Source organism: Onychomys torridus, chromosome 8 (genome assembly GCF_903995425.1).
Source record: "Onychomys torridus chromosome 8, mOncTor1.1, whole genome shotgun sequence".
In the NCBI taxonomy this organism is placed as follows: domain Eukaryota; kingdom Metazoa; phylum Chordata; class Mammalia; order Rodentia; family Cricetidae; genus Onychomys; species Onychomys torridus.
The window spans coordinates 47,487,827-47,507,201 of NC_050450.1; the positions used below are offsets into that span (position 1 = coordinate 47,487,827).

At 50.2% G+C, this 19,375-nt stretch overlaps 1 protein-coding gene across 1 annotated transcript; it reads right to left on the bottom strand.

Moving 5' to 3' along the window:
- Positions 1-15,998: 15,998 nt before the first annotated feature.
- Prss38 (serine protease 38) lies at positions 15,999-18,895 on the bottom strand. The gene is made up of 5 exons (XM_036198097.1): positions 18,758-18,895; positions 18,421-18,583; positions 17,449-17,720; positions 16,707-16,849; positions 15,999-16,452 (listed from the first exon to the last, which is right to left on the bottom strand). The coding sequence occupies exons 1-5, from the start codon at positions 18,891-18,893 to the stop codon at positions 16,198-16,200; spliced, it is 969 nt and encodes a 322-aa protein (XP_036053990.1). The 5' UTR covers positions 18,894-18,895; the 3' UTR covers positions 15,999-16,197.
- Between the last annotated feature and the right edge of the window lie 480 nt (positions 18,896-19,375).

The window sequence follows — 19,375 nt, forward strand, 5'->3', positions numbered from 1 at the left end:
CTCCATGGCCTCTGCATCAGCTCCTGCCTCCAGGTTCATGCCTTGCTTGAATTCCTGCTCTGACTTCCTTCAATGATGAGCGGTGATATGGAGGTGTAAGCCAAACAAACCCTTTCCTCCCCAAGTTGCTTTGGTCATGGTGTTTCACTACAGCAATAGAAACTGTAACTAAGACACCCTCTCTTGTCCCCCTTCCATTCTCCCTGATCTCTTCCCTCTTCCCTTCTACTCTCTGTGTCTTTTATTTTTGTAACCCATTTAGTTCAATTAGAGTTGCTTACATGCTCACGGGTAAGGGATTATTTACAGGAACACGGGTAACTTACCAGTGGCTACACAGCACTGGAAAAAATATCCTTCTCCCATCGACTGGGAATGGTTTAGGCCTCATGAGCTAATCCCCTTTCTGTGACAGGGTTAATGGGTCCAATCTTGCGTAAGCAATTATAGCTGCTGTATGAGTGTGATGGCCACATCGTGCTCAGAAGACACTGTCCACAGTTCCACAGCACTCTACCCTCTCTCTGGCTCTTACATTCTTTCCATCTCTTCTTCCATGATGTTCCTGAAGCCTTGGAGTGGGTGGCAGAGCTGGATTACTGACCTTGCCACAAAAAAATAATATCAGGATGAAGCAATATGAAAGAGAGTTGGAATTTATTGAGAAGAAAGTTCAAAGTAGATTTTATGCACAGGGATTAATAAAAAGACAGGCACTCAGAAGAATGATGAGGCAAATCCAGGAGCGTGGGCATGGCTCTCTCAAAGAGAATTTTAATTTTCTTCACAATTGTCTTTCATATGTATTGGTTTGGGTGGCATCCGAAGCCACAGTTCCAAGGTTGCTAAGGAACCCAAGTGAGATCATAGGGCTGTTTCTATGCATTGTGTCAGGTTGTAGTCCATAAGATGAAACATTACTAGGTCACAAGAGTTGCTGGGGAAGTTAAGACATTTATATTATTAACAAAATAAAACAAACAAAAATAGTTTAGTATTGTTTTTAAGATTCCCCAGAGGGTTGGAGACATGCATCAGTGGTTAAGAGCACTGTCTGAAGCAGCATTTGGCTGGCTAAGCATTCAGGCTTTCGAGCAGCAGTTCAGCTGAGAGCCATTGGGATGAGGACACAGAAGCTTGCAGTCTGAGGAAACAAGACCAGCTGAGGAACTGGCGAGGTGAGGAAACTGTGGCTTGTTCTGCTTCTCTGATCTTTCAGCGTTCACCCCAATAACTGGCCTCGGATTTTATTTTATTAATAAGACATTTTAAGACTCATGCTACACTAAGCAGACAGAATAGGCCAGCCTGGGTCACATTAAAAGACCCTGTCAAAACAAAAAGGGAAACACACACACACACACACACACACACACAAAAAAAAAAAAAAAAAAAAAAAAAAAAAAAAAAGCACTGTCTGCTCTTCCAGAGGGCCAGGGTTCAATTCCCAGTGTCCACATGGCAAATTACAAATGTCTGTAATCCCAGTTCCAGGGGATCCAAGGTATACACATACATGTAGGCCAAACATACATACTAAAAAAAAAAATCATTAAAGATTTTAAAATAAATAAATAGTAAAGTTTCAAGCCAGGTGCAGTGGCACATGCCTTTAATTCCAGCACTCGAGAGGCAGAAGCAGATGGATCTCTGAGTTTGAGGCCAGCCTAGTTTACAGAGTGAGTTCCAGGTAAGATCCTACCTCAAAACCAAACAACAACAAAAAGATTCCCCAGAAGATATGTGGGAAAGAGTAAGGTTATGTTTGAAGGTCCTACAACTTAGGCCTCAGCATGGAGTCATTGCTATTTAACATAAAACATCTCTATACAAAAGTAATGTTATTTCTGTGGCACCAGCCTTCATAGCAAATGACTGTGCTGGAATTCTTGATTCTCAGCTGTTGAAAAGCTTCAGCCAGACTCTTTCCCTTCTGTGATGCCCATAGGAGAACCATGTGGGCAGCATGTGGCTCCACTGCCTGAGAGAAGGTGTTTCCAGAACCTGCCCAAGCTGACCTGGCTCCTGTTTCCCATCTCTCCCTGTGGGTTTCTGAGGACAAGAGGTCAGGACTGTTCCTCCGGTTAGTCCAGGCCCAGTTGGCTGACTCTGAGCCGCAGGTAGGAAGGGGCTGCAGGCCTAGTGAGTGACATCCTGCCCTGCCTCTCAGATGGGGAAACCAAAGCTGGCGATGTAGCACCTGCTTTGGAGAGAGGTAAGTTCTGGGTGGGGCTGATACCTCAGGCTTCCCTCTCACTGGAATGGTCTATGGTCCTGTCTGGGAGAGAGGTCACCACACTGCTGAGGAACCCAGGCCGGCTTCCTCCCACCTCATCCATGCACCCCTAGTTTCACCCTGTGAGGACAACCAAGGGAATGCCTCCTTCCTTCCTGGGTCAGCAAGGCTGCTTCCACTAAACTTCTCTGCCTGGGGTACAAGGTGACTGTCCCTTACTGCTGAGACAGCCCTGGTAATAGGCCCAACATCATACACCCTTCGTGAAATAGGAAAGCCACCCAGGAGGTCTCTGTGGAGGGGCCTTACAGGAACATAAAAGAAGAGCTTGTGGCAATGATTCAGAAGGTAGTCTCAGCCAGTAATCCAAGCACCTTGGGGTACCCCACAGTAGGCTTAATGGACAGGGAACGAGAGGAGACTAAGGACTGTGCCTAGCCAGAAGCCCCCAAGTCCCACCTGGACTGAGGGTAGAGATGTCCTCTTGTCAAACCAATGAGCCTGAGCTTCTCTTTGTGTCCCTGAAAACCAAGTCCCCAGCCACAGAAGACTCTAGCTACTGCCGACTATTCTTCAGGCTCCAGATTTATCCAGTCTATGTGGCGCGCGCGCAGAGGGGGGGGGGTGTCAACTGAGAAAGCCCTATCCCACCTATTTCCCAGCATTCCAAAGGATGGTACTTGGGTTGTTTTGTTTTGTGTTTTTGGTTTTTCGAGACAAGGTTTCTCTGTAGCTTTGGAGCCTGTTCTGGACTAGCTCTGTAGACCAGGCTGGCCTTGAACTCACAGAGATCCACCTGCCTCTGCCTCCCCAGTGCTGGGATTACAGGCATGTGCCACCACGGCCCAGCCTTGTTTTGTTTTTGAGACAGGGTCTCAATAGGTAGCTTTGGCTAACTTGGAACTTGCTATCTAGACTATTCTGGCCTCAAACTCTCAAACTTAGATTCTTGTCTCTGCATCCCAGTGTTGGTACAGATGTATACCACCATACCGGCTTTGCATCCTCATGATGTCCCTCCAACAGAGGCCTTTGTCTTGTAGAAGATTCCAGTTTCCCTGTGGTAGTTTGAATGTAATTGCTCCCATAAGCTCAGAGGGAGTGGCACTATTAGGAGGTGTGGCTTTGTTGGAGTGGGTGTGGCCTTGTTGGAGGAAGTGTGTTGTGTGTTACTGTGGAGGTGGGCTTTGAGATCTCATATATGCTCAAGCCAGTGTCTCAGACTACTTCCTGTTGCCTGCCAGTCAACACAGAGGACTCTAGGCTCCTTCTCCAGCACCATGTCTGCCTGCATGCTGCCATGTCCCACCATGATGATAATGGACTAAACCTCTGAAAATGGAAGCCACCCAATTAAATGTTTTTCCTTTATAAGCATTTCCGTGGTCATGGTGTCTCTTCACAGCAATAGAAACCCTAACTAAGACATTCCCTATCTATGGAAAGAGAGATCCTGTTTCCCACTGTGAAGACAGAAGCAAGAACACACTCTGAATGAAGGAGCTAGGCATGAGGGCAGATGTTAGCCACACAGCAATAGTCGGTGGGTGATGTGTTCTCACAGGCATCACATGCAGGGGACATCTGTAGCTTCTCCATGACCACCTTCACCTGCCTTCCACATTGTAGCCTGAGGCTGTCACCAATTCCTCCTTTGCATCCTCTGTGACCTAACACCTGGAGAGACTCAGTCTCCTGCCGCCTGCCCTGGGACAGATATCAAGGAAGTGCACCATGAACAGGAAGGGATGTGCAGAGACCTCTCTGGGCATCCTCTTTCAGGACAGCGTTCCCTCCGAGCTTCAGAAGCTCTCTCGACAGCATCCAGGAATAGTTTACTTCCTCATGGTGCTACAGCATCCAACTGACTGGGCTTCTACAAGAGCCCGGCCCAGATGAAGACTTCTCTGCTGCCCAGGCTCCATGCCTGCACCCGGTGCGGCTGGAACCACTGAAACGTGTGTTATTTCACCTGCTAGATTCCGGCATTCCAGGGCAGGGCTGGGGAAGGTCATAAAAACGTTGTGGTAACCTATATATTATTTTTATGCCAGTGCTTAACACAGCATGTTTGACACATGTGCAGGAGCCCATCATAAATCAAGCCTGGGGTCCACCCTTGCGTCCACGCAGGGGGTCGCCTGGCCTCTCACACGTGTACACAGGCCCCAGCGGCTGTCCTCCTGGGAGCCAAGCTTCAGGCTGCTCTGAGGTCCAGCTGCTGGCTGCTGCCCCTCGCCTCCTGCAAAGCTTCCCTGAGCCAGGGAAAGGGAGGGAGGCCAGACTGGGAAGGCTTGGAGCAGAAATGCTAAGGCAAAATGCATTTTGGAGTGAGAAACCCTGATGCGTGTTTGTGCCTACATGAGTGTGCCCACACGTGCATGTGTGAGAGTACCTATGTGTGCACAAGAATATGCATTGTGTATGTATGTGTTTTTATATGAGAAAGTACACTCTGTGTTTAAGTGTGTGCTTTCATATGTGTGCCCAAGTAGGCTTTTGTGTCTAGGTATGTGCTCATGTGTTGTGTGTGTGTGTGTGTGTGTGTGTGTATGTGTGTGTGTGTTTGTGTGTATCATCATGACTGGTTTTATGTGTGTGCATGAGGGGACCCCTGTGTGTGTTCATATGTGTGCGTATGTTTGCTTGTGTACATAAAAACAGGCTTGTATGTACAGATATGTGCTTATGTGTATGTGCATGAGTATGCTCATTTGTGTGCATGAAGTGTGCTCATATGTGTGACTGAGGGGGATCCTGTGTGTAGATATGTGCTTATGTGCATATATATGTATGCTTTTGTGCACGAGCAGGTTTGTGTGTGCACACGTGTGCTGTTTATGTGCATGAATATGCACCTGTACTCTCAAACACACTGGTGCAGGTCAGTGTGCTCGTGGACGCACTGTTCTCTGGGGCGCACTCTCCCTGCCTGGTGCCTGCTGGGTCAGGACTTTTCTTCACCTGCCTTACCTGGCCCTGGCCTTTTGTCTCCTGGGGGCTGAGATCTTTCTCCCTGGTCAGACAAGTAGGTGGCATCATTCAAAGTTCCAGGAATGTCTTTCCTATTGCTGTGAAGAGACACCACAACCAAGGCAACTTATAAAAGAAAGCATCCAATTGGGGGCTTCCTTACAGTTTCAGAGGGTCGGTCCATGACTGCCATGCCCGGGAACAAGGCAGCAGCTGTAGCTGAGAGTTTGCATCTGACCCACAAATTGGAGGCAGAGAGAGAGAGACTGGGCTCGTGTGATCTTTTGAAACCTCAAAGCCCATTCCCAGGGACTCACCTCCTCCAACAAGACCACACCTCCTGATCCTTCCTAAACAGTCCTCTACTAGGGACCAAGCATTCAAGTATATGACCTTTTGGGGGCCATTCTCAAACATCCACAAGGAGGATCTCTACCCAAGAACTGAGGGAGCAAATGGAGCTGGGGCTCTCCTTGCTGGCTCTCAGTGCCCATCTGCACACAGGGGCCATCTCTGCTGTTTGGTGGGCTCAGTCACAGATAAGCTGGAGGTTGGGGGAAGAGTAATGACCTCTCCAGTTACCTAGAAGGGGTGGATTGGTGTCCCTGGACTTGCAGCCTCCCCAGGACAGGCCCTATGGGGACAAGGGACCTTTTATGAAGTGGGCCAGGGCTCACTAGCTTTCCTGACTTCTCCTACCTACAGAAACAATGCAGTTGGCCTCTGGGTCCTGCTTCTCTGGCCTGAGACCCCTGGTTAGGGCTCACATGGTACCACAGGTAGGATCACAGAGACTCCTGACATTGGTTCAAGGCCAGGTCCTGATCCTCTCTACAGTGAAAACAATGACCTTGCATCCTGGCTCAGGAACAAGTTCAGTCAGAATCTAATGGGGTCCCACATGTGAAACTCTGGAACTCAGAGACAGCAAGGCTGCCATCTATCCTTTGTAGCCACACATGTGCACATCTGCCTAGACACACATGTGCACATCTGCCACACAGGTCTGGGACAACTCACTATGGAAAGGCTTATCGGTCTGCTGAGAATCCTTCCCCAGAACCCCTTAAGAATATGTATTCTGTTGCATCATGACCCCATGAACCTGAGAGGTTCAACCCAACACTGCATACTCATTACTCCACAATCACAAGCCATTGCTTCTCCCATGATCCTCATGGGCAAGGGTTCAGGGATGACTAGCTGTTTGACCAAGTCAGCAAACCTCTAAGAGTCAGATGGAACTGGAAGAACTGTCTTGGGGAGAAGACCATGGCTGATGACTATCTATGGAGGCAAGGTGCGTCTGTCTAGGTGTCTTTCTGCATGGGGTCTCTCTACACTACAATAGTTGGTTATTCACAAGAAGAAGCTGAGTGCAAGAGCCATATGTCAATTCTGCCTCCCTCTGTGGATTCCACAGGCCACCCCTGCCTCCAGGCAACTCAAAGTTTCCAAAGATAAAACTTCTTTGCTTCTAAGTCTGGTCCTGATCTCAGGCAGGACACAGTGGCGAGGAGGATGGGGACCTCTCCTGCCAAGGACATCTTGCATAGCCTGGAAGCCGAACTCGGGGCCACAAGGATCGCTTAGGCCAAGGGCTGTGGGGAGTATTAGTGCACCAGCTGTAGAGTGGGACACAGGTGGTCTCCCCACTAACTTTCCCCTCTCTTGTCCCCTTCTCTCTCTTCCCTTCCATCTCCAAGTTACTGACCTCCAGGATTCCAGCTTGCCACACCAGCCTTCCCAGATGCTGCCTCTGCTGAAGATGTCACTACAGGAGTAACCCTCATCCCAGTCCCCCTGCCTCTGCTTTCTCTCTCTCTCTCTCTCTCTCTCTCTCTCTCTCTCTCTCTCTCTCTGTGTGTGTGTGTGTGTGTATGTGGGTGTGTAACAGCCTCTTCAGAGATGCTAAAGGAGGGGCCTACAAGAGGGGAGGGATGAAGTATAGAAGGTGCTTTATAGGCTGCCATTCCCAGAATGCTCTGCTTCCCTACCTGTATGCTGCTTACACAGAGCACAGGCCCAGGAAAGGGCACAGTCTGAGAGTGAGTGAGGAGGAAAGGATCTCACTGAGAGCAACACCACATTTCTGTATGGAGTATGTGAGGGAGATTGGGAGGGGAAGCCAGCTGGAAGCTTACACTAGGCAGGCGCCATCTTGAGCCTAGGACATCTAGGCCCTGTGCTGATGTCTGCCTAATTTGGTGCCACACAGCCTTGGTGGCAGGGAGTAGGGAGCAGTGAGGAGAGGGTACCCAAGGGCCTGGGGAGAGGCTAGGCAGAGCCTGCTCACAGGGGTTTTGTAGAGGTTGTGTCTGTGTGGTCAGTGTGGGGTGTGTGGCAGAGATAAACTCTTTTAGGAAAGCAAAATAATGTGATGGAACACAGAGGAAGGGCAGAGTCTTCTAGAAGCCAGACAACAGGGAGGACTCAAACCTGAAGCTGCCCACCGTCCTCAAGACTGAGCTTGTTTGGGCTCTGGGTCTGGCCCCTGTCTCTACTCTGTCCTCAGAGACATAGTTACACAGGGATGTGGGGTTGTAGTGTAGTGTGGTGGACACTGGTGTAGGTGGACACTGGTGTAGGTGAACTACCTGTTATTGCCTGAAGCAAGCCATGAACACATGCACTTACACACACACACACACACACACACACACACACACACACACACACACAGAGGCACACACATTTTTTAAGGACACTGCATGGAGGTGGTGTCTGGCTTCTGCTCCGACGCATTTTATTAAAAAGGAAAGGGGGGGTAGAAAAAAAAGAAAGAAAAATAAATGAGAGTCTCCCACAAGGACCACACACGGTGGCCTGGTGTAGCCGCAGGGCCGGCTGAGCCCCAGCTGGCACACTGCACCATCACTGCCACCTCCAAACCGGACCCCCGTGGCAGTAGAAGCCTTAGAACCGGGCTAGATAGCCACAACCATGAGTTCTGCACACGGTTGCTCCCTGAGGCTGCCCTAGGTCCGGGAACCGGGGTCTGGAGTGCTTTGGGGGACTTAGCAAGGCCTTGTCCTCTTGGTAGGATGTCATTTGCTATCTCTTTCCTCTAGAAGTCCTGGCATATGGTGCTTAATACAGTTAGGGACCCCTCTTGGCTCCCATTCTTCCAATCCAAATACCGCCCCAGACATTCACTGTGCACGCACATGTTGGTGTGCTCTTACCCTCCCAGGGAGACCACCAATCCAGGCTCTGAGCAGGGGTTGGGGGGGGCTGTTCCCAGGCACAGTGGGAAAAGGCCACAGTCCAGTTCCCACTCCATGGGAAAGGTGGGGCCCTCTCTGGTGCTCCACACAAGCAGTTCCTGCAAGGCCGTGCACCTGTGGACCTTGCATCAGGAAGCCCCTCTGTGGAGACGGGGGCCATTGAAACCTTTGTGAGGAAGGGACGGTGAATGAAGAATCTGGCCTAAGGCTCCCACTGTGGGGAAGGACTTGGCTTCTACTTCTGGGGAGGGATCAGATTGTCACCAGTTGAGGGGGTGGGCCTGGGCAGTAGCAGCAACCCAGAGTCCCACTCCAAGTGTGTCTGTCCCCCAAGCTGGTTCTGAAGGAGACAATCACTGTGGACCTCACTGGAAAAAATGTTCTCATTGTGAACATAAACAGGCGGCTTGGCCTCTGCCAGACATGCCTGGAAAATGTTTAGGGCCCTGGTCAACATATGAAATTTCCATCAAACTTTTATTAATCAGGAGGCGTTTGTTGTAAACCAACCCTGTCTGATCCCCCTGGATGTCCAGGGAAAGGTCTGGGCCTGCTGGGGCCTGTCCAGTGCCTGGTCTCCTGCCTACTCACTCTGCCCCAGCAGAGGAAAGCTCGGGGCCCAGAGACCAATGAGGAATAAGACAAGGCCAAACAGGTCCCTCAGCAGCCAGGGCCACTGTAGTCTGAAGGATGAGTATCTATTTCACGCTCTGAGACAGCCTTCTTCCACTGTGCCCTCCCTAGGCCCGGCTTGCAAAGCTGCGGCTGGCTCAGCTGCTTCCAGAGGTTCTGGGCTGCTCAGCTGTGATCTCTTTTATGGGGTGGGAGACTCATAAAGGACCAAGAGCCCCACTTAGGAGCTGAGAGGCTTGGCGGGCCCCACAGCCTAGGAAGGAGGGGTTGAGGCTTGGGAGGAGAGTGCGAGGGAGGGAGGGCTGGAGGGGTGGTTGGGCTAGGGAGGGAAATGCTGAGGAGCAAAGATGTGGGGGGAGGTTGTGTGGGAGAAAGCCGGGGCAGAGTGGGGAAAAGGGGGGGCTGGAGAGGGAGCCTCAGCCCACTTAGAAGTATATAATCTGTTCCAGTGACTGGGGTGACATCCTATGAAATAGGGGTGATCCTGCCCTGCCCAGTGGCCTCCTGGGCTTTTCTTCACTCCCATCCAGTGTCCTCAAGTGACTGTGTAGATTGGTCACACAGAAAGTCAGGTACCTGTTCATCCCTGACACTTCCCATATGAGTCTCCTGTTTTCCTTTTCTGGATTGTCGGCTACCCCGACTCATGCACTCAGTCTCCCCTTCCAGCTAGGGAGAGTGGAGGAAAAACCCATCCTGCCGAGAGCCCAGCATTGGGACTAGGCTGTTTGGGTTTCCCAAACACAGCCTCCACCCAATCCTGGGGCCCTAAGTCCCTCTCCCCCCACCTCCGCTTTTACCCCATGCCAGCCCACCTTCTCCTATCAGAATCCTTCAGGCAGTGAGACCTCCCATTGAAGACCAACAAGCCTGTCTTGCTTGGCAATAAGGCCCCTTTCTTACAGGGCAGGCAGGGCACAAGGTGTGTGATGAGGGGGCGCTATCTATTTCTTCATCTCTCTGAAGCTAGGGATTTTCTCTGGCCATCCTGAAGGTCCCAGTAACCTTCATCCCCAGAGAGCACTAAGGACCAATGGTATACAGTGCTGATTGGAAGCAGAATGCAGACTTGGAGCCGCAGACTTAACTGAGCCTAGCTCACTATCCTCCTGCGTGCTTTCCTGGCTGCTCAAGACCTTCCAGACTCGGCCCGTGGTTGCTCAGCCATGTGTACCAGGAAGCAGGCCAGAAATGTGGGCTTGACTCTGTGGCCTTGACACCATGGCTTTGATTCTGTGGGTGGGCCCTGGGCACTTGTCCTGGACCTGTATCTGGTGTTCTGTATTTCCTTTTTGGGCTGTTGAAGGCTAATGTTTATAAGTGTGATTGATTTTTGTGTGTGGGTTTTGTATCTTATAACTTTTTGAGGTGCGTGCGCCGGCTTGCTCTGGCTAGCACTCACTCTCAGTAGGATGCTCGGTGCTGTGGGGGAATCTCACATTCTTGTATTGTTGATCTCAGGGAAAAGTTGTCTGTTTTCCCTTTAAGCATGGAACCAGCTGTGGGCTTTCCAAACATACCCTTTATTGTGGTGAATATGTTCTATTTACTCCCAGTCCATTAAATGCTTTTTTCTTTTCATTAGAAAAGGATGCTGGCTTTTGTCCAATGGCACACGCCTTTTATCCCAACACTCAGGTAGCAGAGGCAGGTGGATCTCTGTGAGTTCGAGGCCAGCCTGGTCTACAAAGCAAGTTCCAGGACAGGCAGGGCTACATAGAGAAATGTTGTCTGGAAACACCCCCCCAAAGATGTCAATGCCCCCTTAATTCTAATAATATGGCATTTCATGGTACTTGTATTTTATTTCTTGAATCACTCTTGGATTCCTGAGGGGTTGGAGCTGGGGAGATTTCAAAATGGCAGTGGGATTGGGGAAGATGGGCCCTTCTGGCTCTTAAACCTTCACTCAATGATCCATGCACCAGGATCCACCCCCAGTTTCCCACTACCAATCTTTACACCCCAAGTCAGGCATCACAGCTACTTCTCCCAAGAGTAGGTCCATGATCCACATGCACCCTTTTGGACAGTGGAGGAGAGAAAGCAGAACACAAGCCAGGCTGGTGTGTGAAGTGGCTCACGGCATCTCCAGCATGGACGGTCCTGTGACCCTGGGGTCTGGGCCTTCGGGACACCCGTTCTCACTCTGCAATGCTCAGAACAAATGAGATGCTGATGAGTGCCTGGTTACAATCTGCCATCTCCACCAGCAACCTCAGCAGCCCAAGCGAGGCATCACAACTGTGCCTCCTTCTGAGTAGGTCCCTGCTACAAACATTCTGGGGTGGGGTTGGAGGAGCCCTCGCAGGAGCCACTTCATATGGCCTAGGGTCCAGGGCAGTCCCGCTCTTGGGTGCCAGAGAACTGCCCCCTTGTGGCAGGAGATGTCAGGATGCCAGGAAACAGCAGGCTCTGGTGTCTTAGGAGGAAAACCACAAATTGGGAGCTACAAATGAGGAGGCATGTTCAGTAGCTTGGAAAATGCATGCATCAGCAGCCCTAATGTGCCATGAGGGTTTTCATGTACAAACACAACAGGCTGAGGGATAGGAGAAGGAAGGTGGGAGCCCACCCGGTTTGAGGGAAAGGAGATACATGCTCAATTTGCTCAGGGGTCTGCATGACTGAAACAGCACATTGGATTCAAAAGTGTGTCATATTATGACAACTGGGAAATTAAATATATATATATATATATATATATATATATATATATATATATATATAAATTGGATCTCTAAAACAGTACATAAGCTGGAAGGCAATTTAACAAACAAACAAACAAAAAATCCCAAAGGTTTGGGAAATGGCTCAGTCAGTAAAGTACTTGCAAAAAAGAATGAGGACCTGTGTTGGATCTCCAGGACCATGTAAAATAAGCCAGCATGCCAGCATGTGCTTGAATCCCAGCTCTGGGGAGACAGAAACAGAAGGATCCCTGGAGATGGCCGGCAAGCTAGACTAGCTGACTGAGTGAGTTCCAGGCCAGTGAAAGATCCTGTGCTGTGGAGCTGGAGAGATGGCTCCTTGACTGGGAGCACTGGCTGCTCTTTCAGAGGACCTGGGTTCCATCCCTACTACTCACAGCCATCCTTGACTCCAGTCACAGAGGCTCTGATGCCCTCTTCTGGCCTCTGCAGTCACCAGGCTTGCACGTGGTGCACAAACATACATGTGGGCCAAACACTCATACACATTACAAACTAACAAACAAAAGCAAAAGGACCAAGTGTTTAGTTCCTGTGGTGTGATCCTTGAGGTTGTTTTGTGCCCAGCACATGCATGTGCACATATGAACACCTCCTCACAAACATGAACACACGCACACACATACACCAAAATGATCGCCCATAATATGCATTTTAAACATTCACTCCATTATCCTGCATGATGGTCACGGACTTGGTGTGGGAACCTTCTTTGTCCCTTAAATATTACCATTTCAGGCAAGCCGGTATGAATGACTGCAGAAATTCTGTGTGTGGTTTCACTAGAAACTACAAACTTAGGGACGGCAGCAGAGTCCTAACTGGATTGCTTAGAGCATGCATCTGCCTCAGCCCTTCATCTCCTGGAGAGGCCTGATACATAAAGAGTTCTGGCTAGCTGGGCAGTGGTGGCACACACCTTTAATCCCAGCACTCGGGAGGCAGGCAGAGGCAGGCGGATCTCTGTGAGTTCGAGGCCAGCCTGGTCAACAGAGTGAGTTCCAGGAAAGGCGCAAAGCTACACAGAGAAACCCTGTCTCGAAAAAACTAAAAAAAAAAAAAAAAAAAAAAAGGAGTTCTGGCTCTGTCATTACATCCAGACAGGGATGGGTGAGCAAGTGTCCACCATGCACACACTACATGGGTCAGCACCATACTGGGCAGGCTCTCACTGTGACTGCTGAGCACTCCCATAGTCCCTCGCCCTGAGTTGGAACCTGTGTGGTTCCTGCTGGACCTGAATTTGGAAGGATAGTCTCGGAAAAGAAACCCAACGTGCTCACAGTTGGTCTTAAACAACTGCTGCCAGAACAAATGTAAATTTTATAGATTGAAATGATACAAACACTGCTGAGACCACAGTGGAACTTCCTTGCCGTTTTGTGCCAGGATGAGAGACCTGGGGCAACAGAAGCCAGACATCCTATTTAATTCTTATCTTTCCAGTGTGACTACCTGGCATGTGGCAATTTTCTGAAAGCTTTGACAGCATTTATGAATTTTGTTCTCTTTAAAAGGATATTATAACATAACCCAAGTTTACCTCAAACTCATGATCCTTCTGCCTCAGCCTTCCGAGTGATGGGAGTGTAAGCTTATACCACCATGCTCATTTTTATTTACATACTGAAGTAATGCGCTTCCGGCTCCATCCTCTCAGGCTTTGGTCTGTTCTTGGACAGACCTGAATTATGCACCTTTTGTGGCCTGTTGATTGCAGGGTGTGTCTGCACCACTGGCCTACCACTGCACCACTACCATAGACCTATTGAATTTATTTTGAGCACATTTGCTTACTTGTGATTTGATGTAAGCATTGATATCAGCTTGTCTAGGTCCAAAAACACAAAAGAAATCCCACATTACTTCATGCTGCCCTGGCTGAGAATATAAACTATATATTATCACCTATTAAAACCTACTTTTTTTTTTTTTGGTTTTTCGAGACAGGGTTTCTCTGTTTTGTTTTTGTTGCCTTTCCTGGAACTCATTCTGTAGACCTGGTGCCTGGCCTCGAACTCACAGAGATTTGCCTGGCTTTGCCTCCCAAGTGTTGGGATTAAAAGTGCTCATCACCACTGCCCGGCAGAACCCAAATTTTATTTTATTTTTTGAAACAATACCTGTGTCAAAAAAATTTAAGCCACGGGTGACCTTGAACTCCTGACCCTTCTGTCTCCATCTTCCAAGTACTGAGGTCCCAGGTATATGGCACCACACTTGATTTACATGGTGCTGTGGATCCAGCCCTAGGCTTCATACAAGTCAGGCAGGTATATAGGCAACTACACTCATAGCCTCAAGCCTAATTTTTCTTTGCTTCTTTGCTGTTTTTAGGGGTGCTGTGGCTTGGCTATGACCTCCACACCCACGTGTCCAACAGTGAATCCCTAAGCCATGTCAGTTACATGTAGAGGTGCCCGGATGCTGAGGAACTGGTCTCATGGTAGATTAATGACTCGTGAACTTCTAGATTTGTGGGCTAAGGAGGGGGTGACTGATGGGCAGCAACGTCTGGTATGCTGCCGTGCTGTGATGGGGGTGGGGATCCACCATGGTACGGTACGAACACCGTGCTCTAGACTGTGAGCCAAAGAAACACATATTCATCTGTAGCGGCGTTTAAGAGATTCCTCTCTGTTTCCACGTGCTGGGCTAGGACTCCAGGCATGGAGTCTTGATCTGGTCTTTCCTGCCAGCGTGTGCTTTCTATGGAGGCACAGTCACTTCTGAAGTGTTTCTCTTCACATGTGGCTGGTGCCCATGGTAAACTCTGTCTTTCCTACAAAAGATGACTCACACCGTCCCTTCTGTTTCCTGGGATGAGTCCTCTGTGTGGCTGTGGTGACAGACTCAGGAGCAGAATGGGGACCGCTCCAGCCTCCCCGTATTTCAGGCCTTAGGGCGTTGAGACTGAGGGATCCAAGCACACATCTTCCTATCCATGTAATCCTGCCTGCTTTTAAAACTGGAAATGGCTTTTGAATTTGTCAAAAGGTTTTCCATTGAAAGTCTCCATAGCAGAACAGTTGATATGGTGATTTTTAGCTATGTGTTTCCTAACATTTTTTTTTTTTCCAAGACAGGGTTTCTCTGTATAGCCCTGGCTGTCCTAAAACTAGCTCTGTAGACTAAGCTGGCCTTGAATTCACAAAGATCCTTCTGCCTCAGCCTCCTGAGTGCTGGAATTAAAGGCATGTGCCACCACTGCCTGGCCTAACATTTAATCAATCTCATATGATAGATTACGTCCTATTTGACTGTAGTGCACTGTTTTGAAAAGTAAAGTAGGGGTCTATTTGTTAATCTTGCCATAGGGCTTTTATTTCTTTTTTATTACATTTTGTGTGTGTGTGTGTGTGTGTGTGTGTGTGTGTGTGTGTGTGTGTGTGTGTGTGTGTGTGTGTGTGTGCGTGCGCGTGCGCGCGCGCGCTAAATGGCACACGTAGAGGTTAAAAGAGACCTTGTGGGAGTCAGTTTGCTCTACCCTGAAGGTCCCTGGGATTGAACTCAGGTCTTTAGGCTTGGTGGCAAGCACCTTTCCTCACTGAACCATCTCCCCTGCCCCTCAGTAGGGTTTTTTGTCTATACATTGGATTATGTTAGTGTATCTTCATCCAAAGCTGCTCCTGGCAGCAAGTGGGATGCTGCTCTCTTACCTGAGTCTAAGCGGTGCGGAGCATCTCCATATTGAAGGTTAGGACATCTCAGGAAATCTGTTCCCAGGGACTTCTACTAAGCGGGGGTGGGGGGTGGAGGGTGGAGGGGTGTCACTTTCTTAAATAGATCCATTTGTTTATGGAATCTGGTCTGTTTTAACCCTCTTTCTCTGCTGGGGCTAGGTTTTTGTTTTTGTTTTTTTAAGATTTATTTATTTATTATATACATACAGTGTTCTTTCTGCATGTATATCTGCAAGCCAGAAGAGGGCACCAGATCTCACTACAGGTGGTTGTGAGCCACCATGTGGTTGCTGGGAATTGAACTCAGGACCTTTGGAATAGCAGCCAGTGAGTGCTCTTAACCACTGAGCCATCTCTCCAGCCTCCTGTGCCTCTCTCTCTTTTCACACAGTGGGAGACTGCCTGATAGTGTCTGAGTGGCCTACTTTCTATGTGTGGACGCCTACCCATTGCGGTGAAGGGGTCTGTAATGAGGCTGGATAGGAAGGCGAGGACAGCGGTTGTTTCACAAATGTTTAATAAGTTTGACTCTTGGCTCACCCCAGCTGTCCCCCAACTCCCGCTCCTGGTCCATCTCTGACCCTTTCCATTACTTCTGCTCAGCCTTTTACAGACTTAGAGTCTGGGACAAGTGTCCAGGCTTCAGGGCACAAGGTGCATCGGGGAGGGGTTGGAGAGTTACAGAGGACAGGATCTGGTTATGAGGCAGCCCCCACGGGTGGGTGTCTCAGTCCTCACAACACTAACAGGCTGGCCAGCATGTTCACAAACATGCTATGGATGGCTCTTGGTGATGAAGAGAAGGAGGGATGCAGCTGAGGAGGAGTGGGTGTGTTCTCCACGTGATAACGGATCCAATTCAAGAAATAGGAGACATTGGCATACACCCCTGGGTACAGGGGGTTGATGCATCCGCGGCCCCAGCTCACTATTCCAATCTGCAGCCAGGTCTGGTCCAGCTTACATACCAGTGGGCCGCCGGAGTCACCCTGTGAAGGAAGAGAGGCTTTCTGTGATCTACCCTCAGGTGTAGGTGGAGTGAGTGGCCCGCAACCCCCCTCCCTGCAACACACACATACAGTCCCCTCTCTGGCTGCTACAGAGCCCAGAGCCTCAGCACTGAGGTCTGACACAAGTGTGTGAGTGTGTGTGGTGGTCACACACTCTCTGCCTGGATACAGCCACCCCAGCAGTCCCCCACCTACACCAGAGGCCAACTCTGATCCAGAAGAATGAGACACACCTCACACACATTCTTCACATTCTTGATGTCCCCAGCACAGAACATTTCTGGCAGGAAGTAAGATGTAAATCCATAGAGCAGCTGGCACTGGAACTTGGGGATCAGTGGTAACTGGACTTCCTGAAGCTGTTTTACATTGTCACCTGTGAGGAGAAGAGACAGGAACTGCCAGGTGAAGGTGCCTGTCTGAGTCCAGCAAAGTCTTGGGTTCTTGGTCAGTGAAGGACAAATCTGAAAGGACTCTCCACTCCAAGAGGAGTCCTATCCACGTACAAGAGCCACCCAACACCCAAGAGAGGCCTGGCCTACCCAGGGAAGCCCTACCCGTGAGGAAGCCCCATCCACAGAGGGAAGGCCAGTCCACAGAGGGAAGGCCAGTCCACAGAGGGAAGGCCAGTCCACACAGGGAAGGCCAGTCCACAGAGGGAAGGCCAGTCCACACACTCCTGGGAGTTTCTTTTTCATATCATTCTGTTCCCCTTTCACACATATTTTGTTGCCGCTGTTTCAATATAGATCATTTCTCTTTAATCTATCTCCAAGGTCACTGATATTCTCCCTCAAGTCTGCCATAAACTCCATCATGGAATTTCCATCTCTGGTAGCTGTTTGTTTGTTTGTTTGTTTTTTATGTGCAGTGGACTATTTCCTTAGAGTCTGCATCTTTTGATTCAAGCTCTTCCCCTATGTCAGGGACACCCATTCTATGCTTGACTTCCATGAGATCATGTTTAGCTCATACCTTCCTGGGTAGCCAGTCCCCATCCAGTAGTCCAGCAAGACAAATTGTTGAGGTTCAGGTTGGAAGGTGGCAAGCAAATTGGGAGCACGGCATCAGAGAATATGATGGGGCTCTTCAGCTGCACTAGGGCCACGTCCCCTCCAGCAGGGTGAAACAATGCATGGGTGGGGTGCATGATCACCCGGTTAAGCTCAAACCACTGGGTATATCTGGTGGCCACGTCGAGATTGTTGATGCCCACGTATACGTCAAAGGTCTCAATCCTCTTCTCCCTGCCGACCAGAATAGAGGCCAACTGCCTGCAGCCCCTGTATCATCAGCCCACAGATGGGCGTCTGCCAGGTTGAAAAGCCCAGGCCTGCCTGCAGCCCAGTGCAGATCTATCTGGCTGTCTGACCTCAAAGAGGTCCTGACTTGAGCTGATAGAGACTTGGGGATCATCAGGAGTTTGTGCCTTTTAGAGCCAGATAGCCATGCACATGGACCCCTCTCTTGCCTCCTCCTGAAAAACTGATGAGCCCCTATACCCCCCAGCCCCCAGCTGTGGGCCTGATGGGATGAGGCTCAGGAAACAGGGCCATCTGCCCAGAGAAAGCTTTGTACTCACTGTGGAGAACGCTGCCTCTAGTGTGGGGAACCTTGTTGGATAAGGGTAAACCTGGGGTGAGGGCAGTAAATAGGGACCAGTGTCCCAGGGATGTAGGGATGTAGCCTAGTCTGTGGAGAAGGGCTATACCGAAGAGGACAGGCCTTGGTACTGGCCTCGTCACTAGCCAGGGTGGATACATCTATGCTTGTCCATGGGAAGCAGCTTGGAGCTTGGGGTCAGGGGAATGAATGTATCAGGCAGCCATGGTGGATAAGGCTTGATGTACGAAGAAAGAACTGGATGCAGCCGTCCAAGCCCCGGGCACAAGGTCTCCTTCCCTGTGTCCCTGCGCCGTTACCCCTAAGAGCTCCAGCACTTCTCACCTGTTAAAGCAGTGTGCTGCTGTCAGCACCCAGTAGGCATTGAGGATGGAGCCACCGCAGATGTGTAGGCCAGAGTAATGCAGGCTGACCTGCCACGGCCATTTCTGAAAGGGGGCTGGCATTCCACCCGCGATCTTGCCCTGCAGAACTGGCTGTCCACAGGCTGAGGAGAGAAACAAATGCAGAGTGGGCGCAAGGCCACACCACGGGAGGGACGGGCCACGGATGGGAGAGAGGATAACGTGTAGGTGAGTGGGAGGGGCCAGGCCGGGTCTTTGGGCCCAGGTTCCACCGGGGAAGAAAGGACCACCACTCAGACTCTGGGATGGGGACCTACCCACGTCACTGCTCAATGAATTTTCCTGGCTTTTAGCGTGTGGGTGACCGATCAATGCGACCCAAGTTGGGGTAGCCAGCAGGAGTAGAAGCAGCAGGGATGCCAAGGGGCCTGGGCCGGAAGTGGGGGCGGCCATGAAGCCCGAGGCGCAGCCCAGCAGGAGAGGGTGGGGCAGCTGACTAGGAAATGTGACATTGCCCCTCCTCCCCGTGAGGCCACAAGCTGGACACGTGACGACTAGGTTCTGCGTGCGTTGGTGGCGCCCCCAGCAGGTGACTTCGAGCTAGTGAGAGGTGGCTGCAGACAGAGAGCCTGAGCCTATGGAGGCTGACTTTGAAGACCGCCGAATGACCCACTGCCAGCAGCGGTCCAGGATGCCTGACCTCACCTCAGGCACAGGCAACAGTACCTTGGCCTGTGTATTTGATGATGTCCTCAGCAGCTGAAGGGACCTATCCACTGACGGCATGTAGGATGGACCCGTGAAAGCCCCACCCCCAGCACACACGCACTGTGGTCAGACCTGGATATACAGGTTCTGTTTGAGAATTCTGTGTTACACACCCCAGTGCTTTTCGCTCTCTCCATGGCAGACTCAGATCTGTCAAATTATTACTC

Bases quoted from the DNA above. Each gene is read 5' to 3' on its own strand.
- Prss38 (XM_036198097.1), bottom strand. From the start codon at position 18,893: ATGGCCGCCCCCACTTCCGGCCCAGGCCCCTTGGCATCCCTGCTGCTT. The intron at 17,721-18,420 runs GTGAGAAGTGCT...TCTGGTCGGCAG, and splicing joins GCAGCACACTGCTTTAACAG to GGAGAAGAGGATTGAGACCT. The intron at 16,453-16,706 runs GTGTGTCTCATT...CTTCCTTCACAG, and splicing joins ATGTGAAGAATGTGTGTGAG to GGTGACTCCGGCGGCCCACT.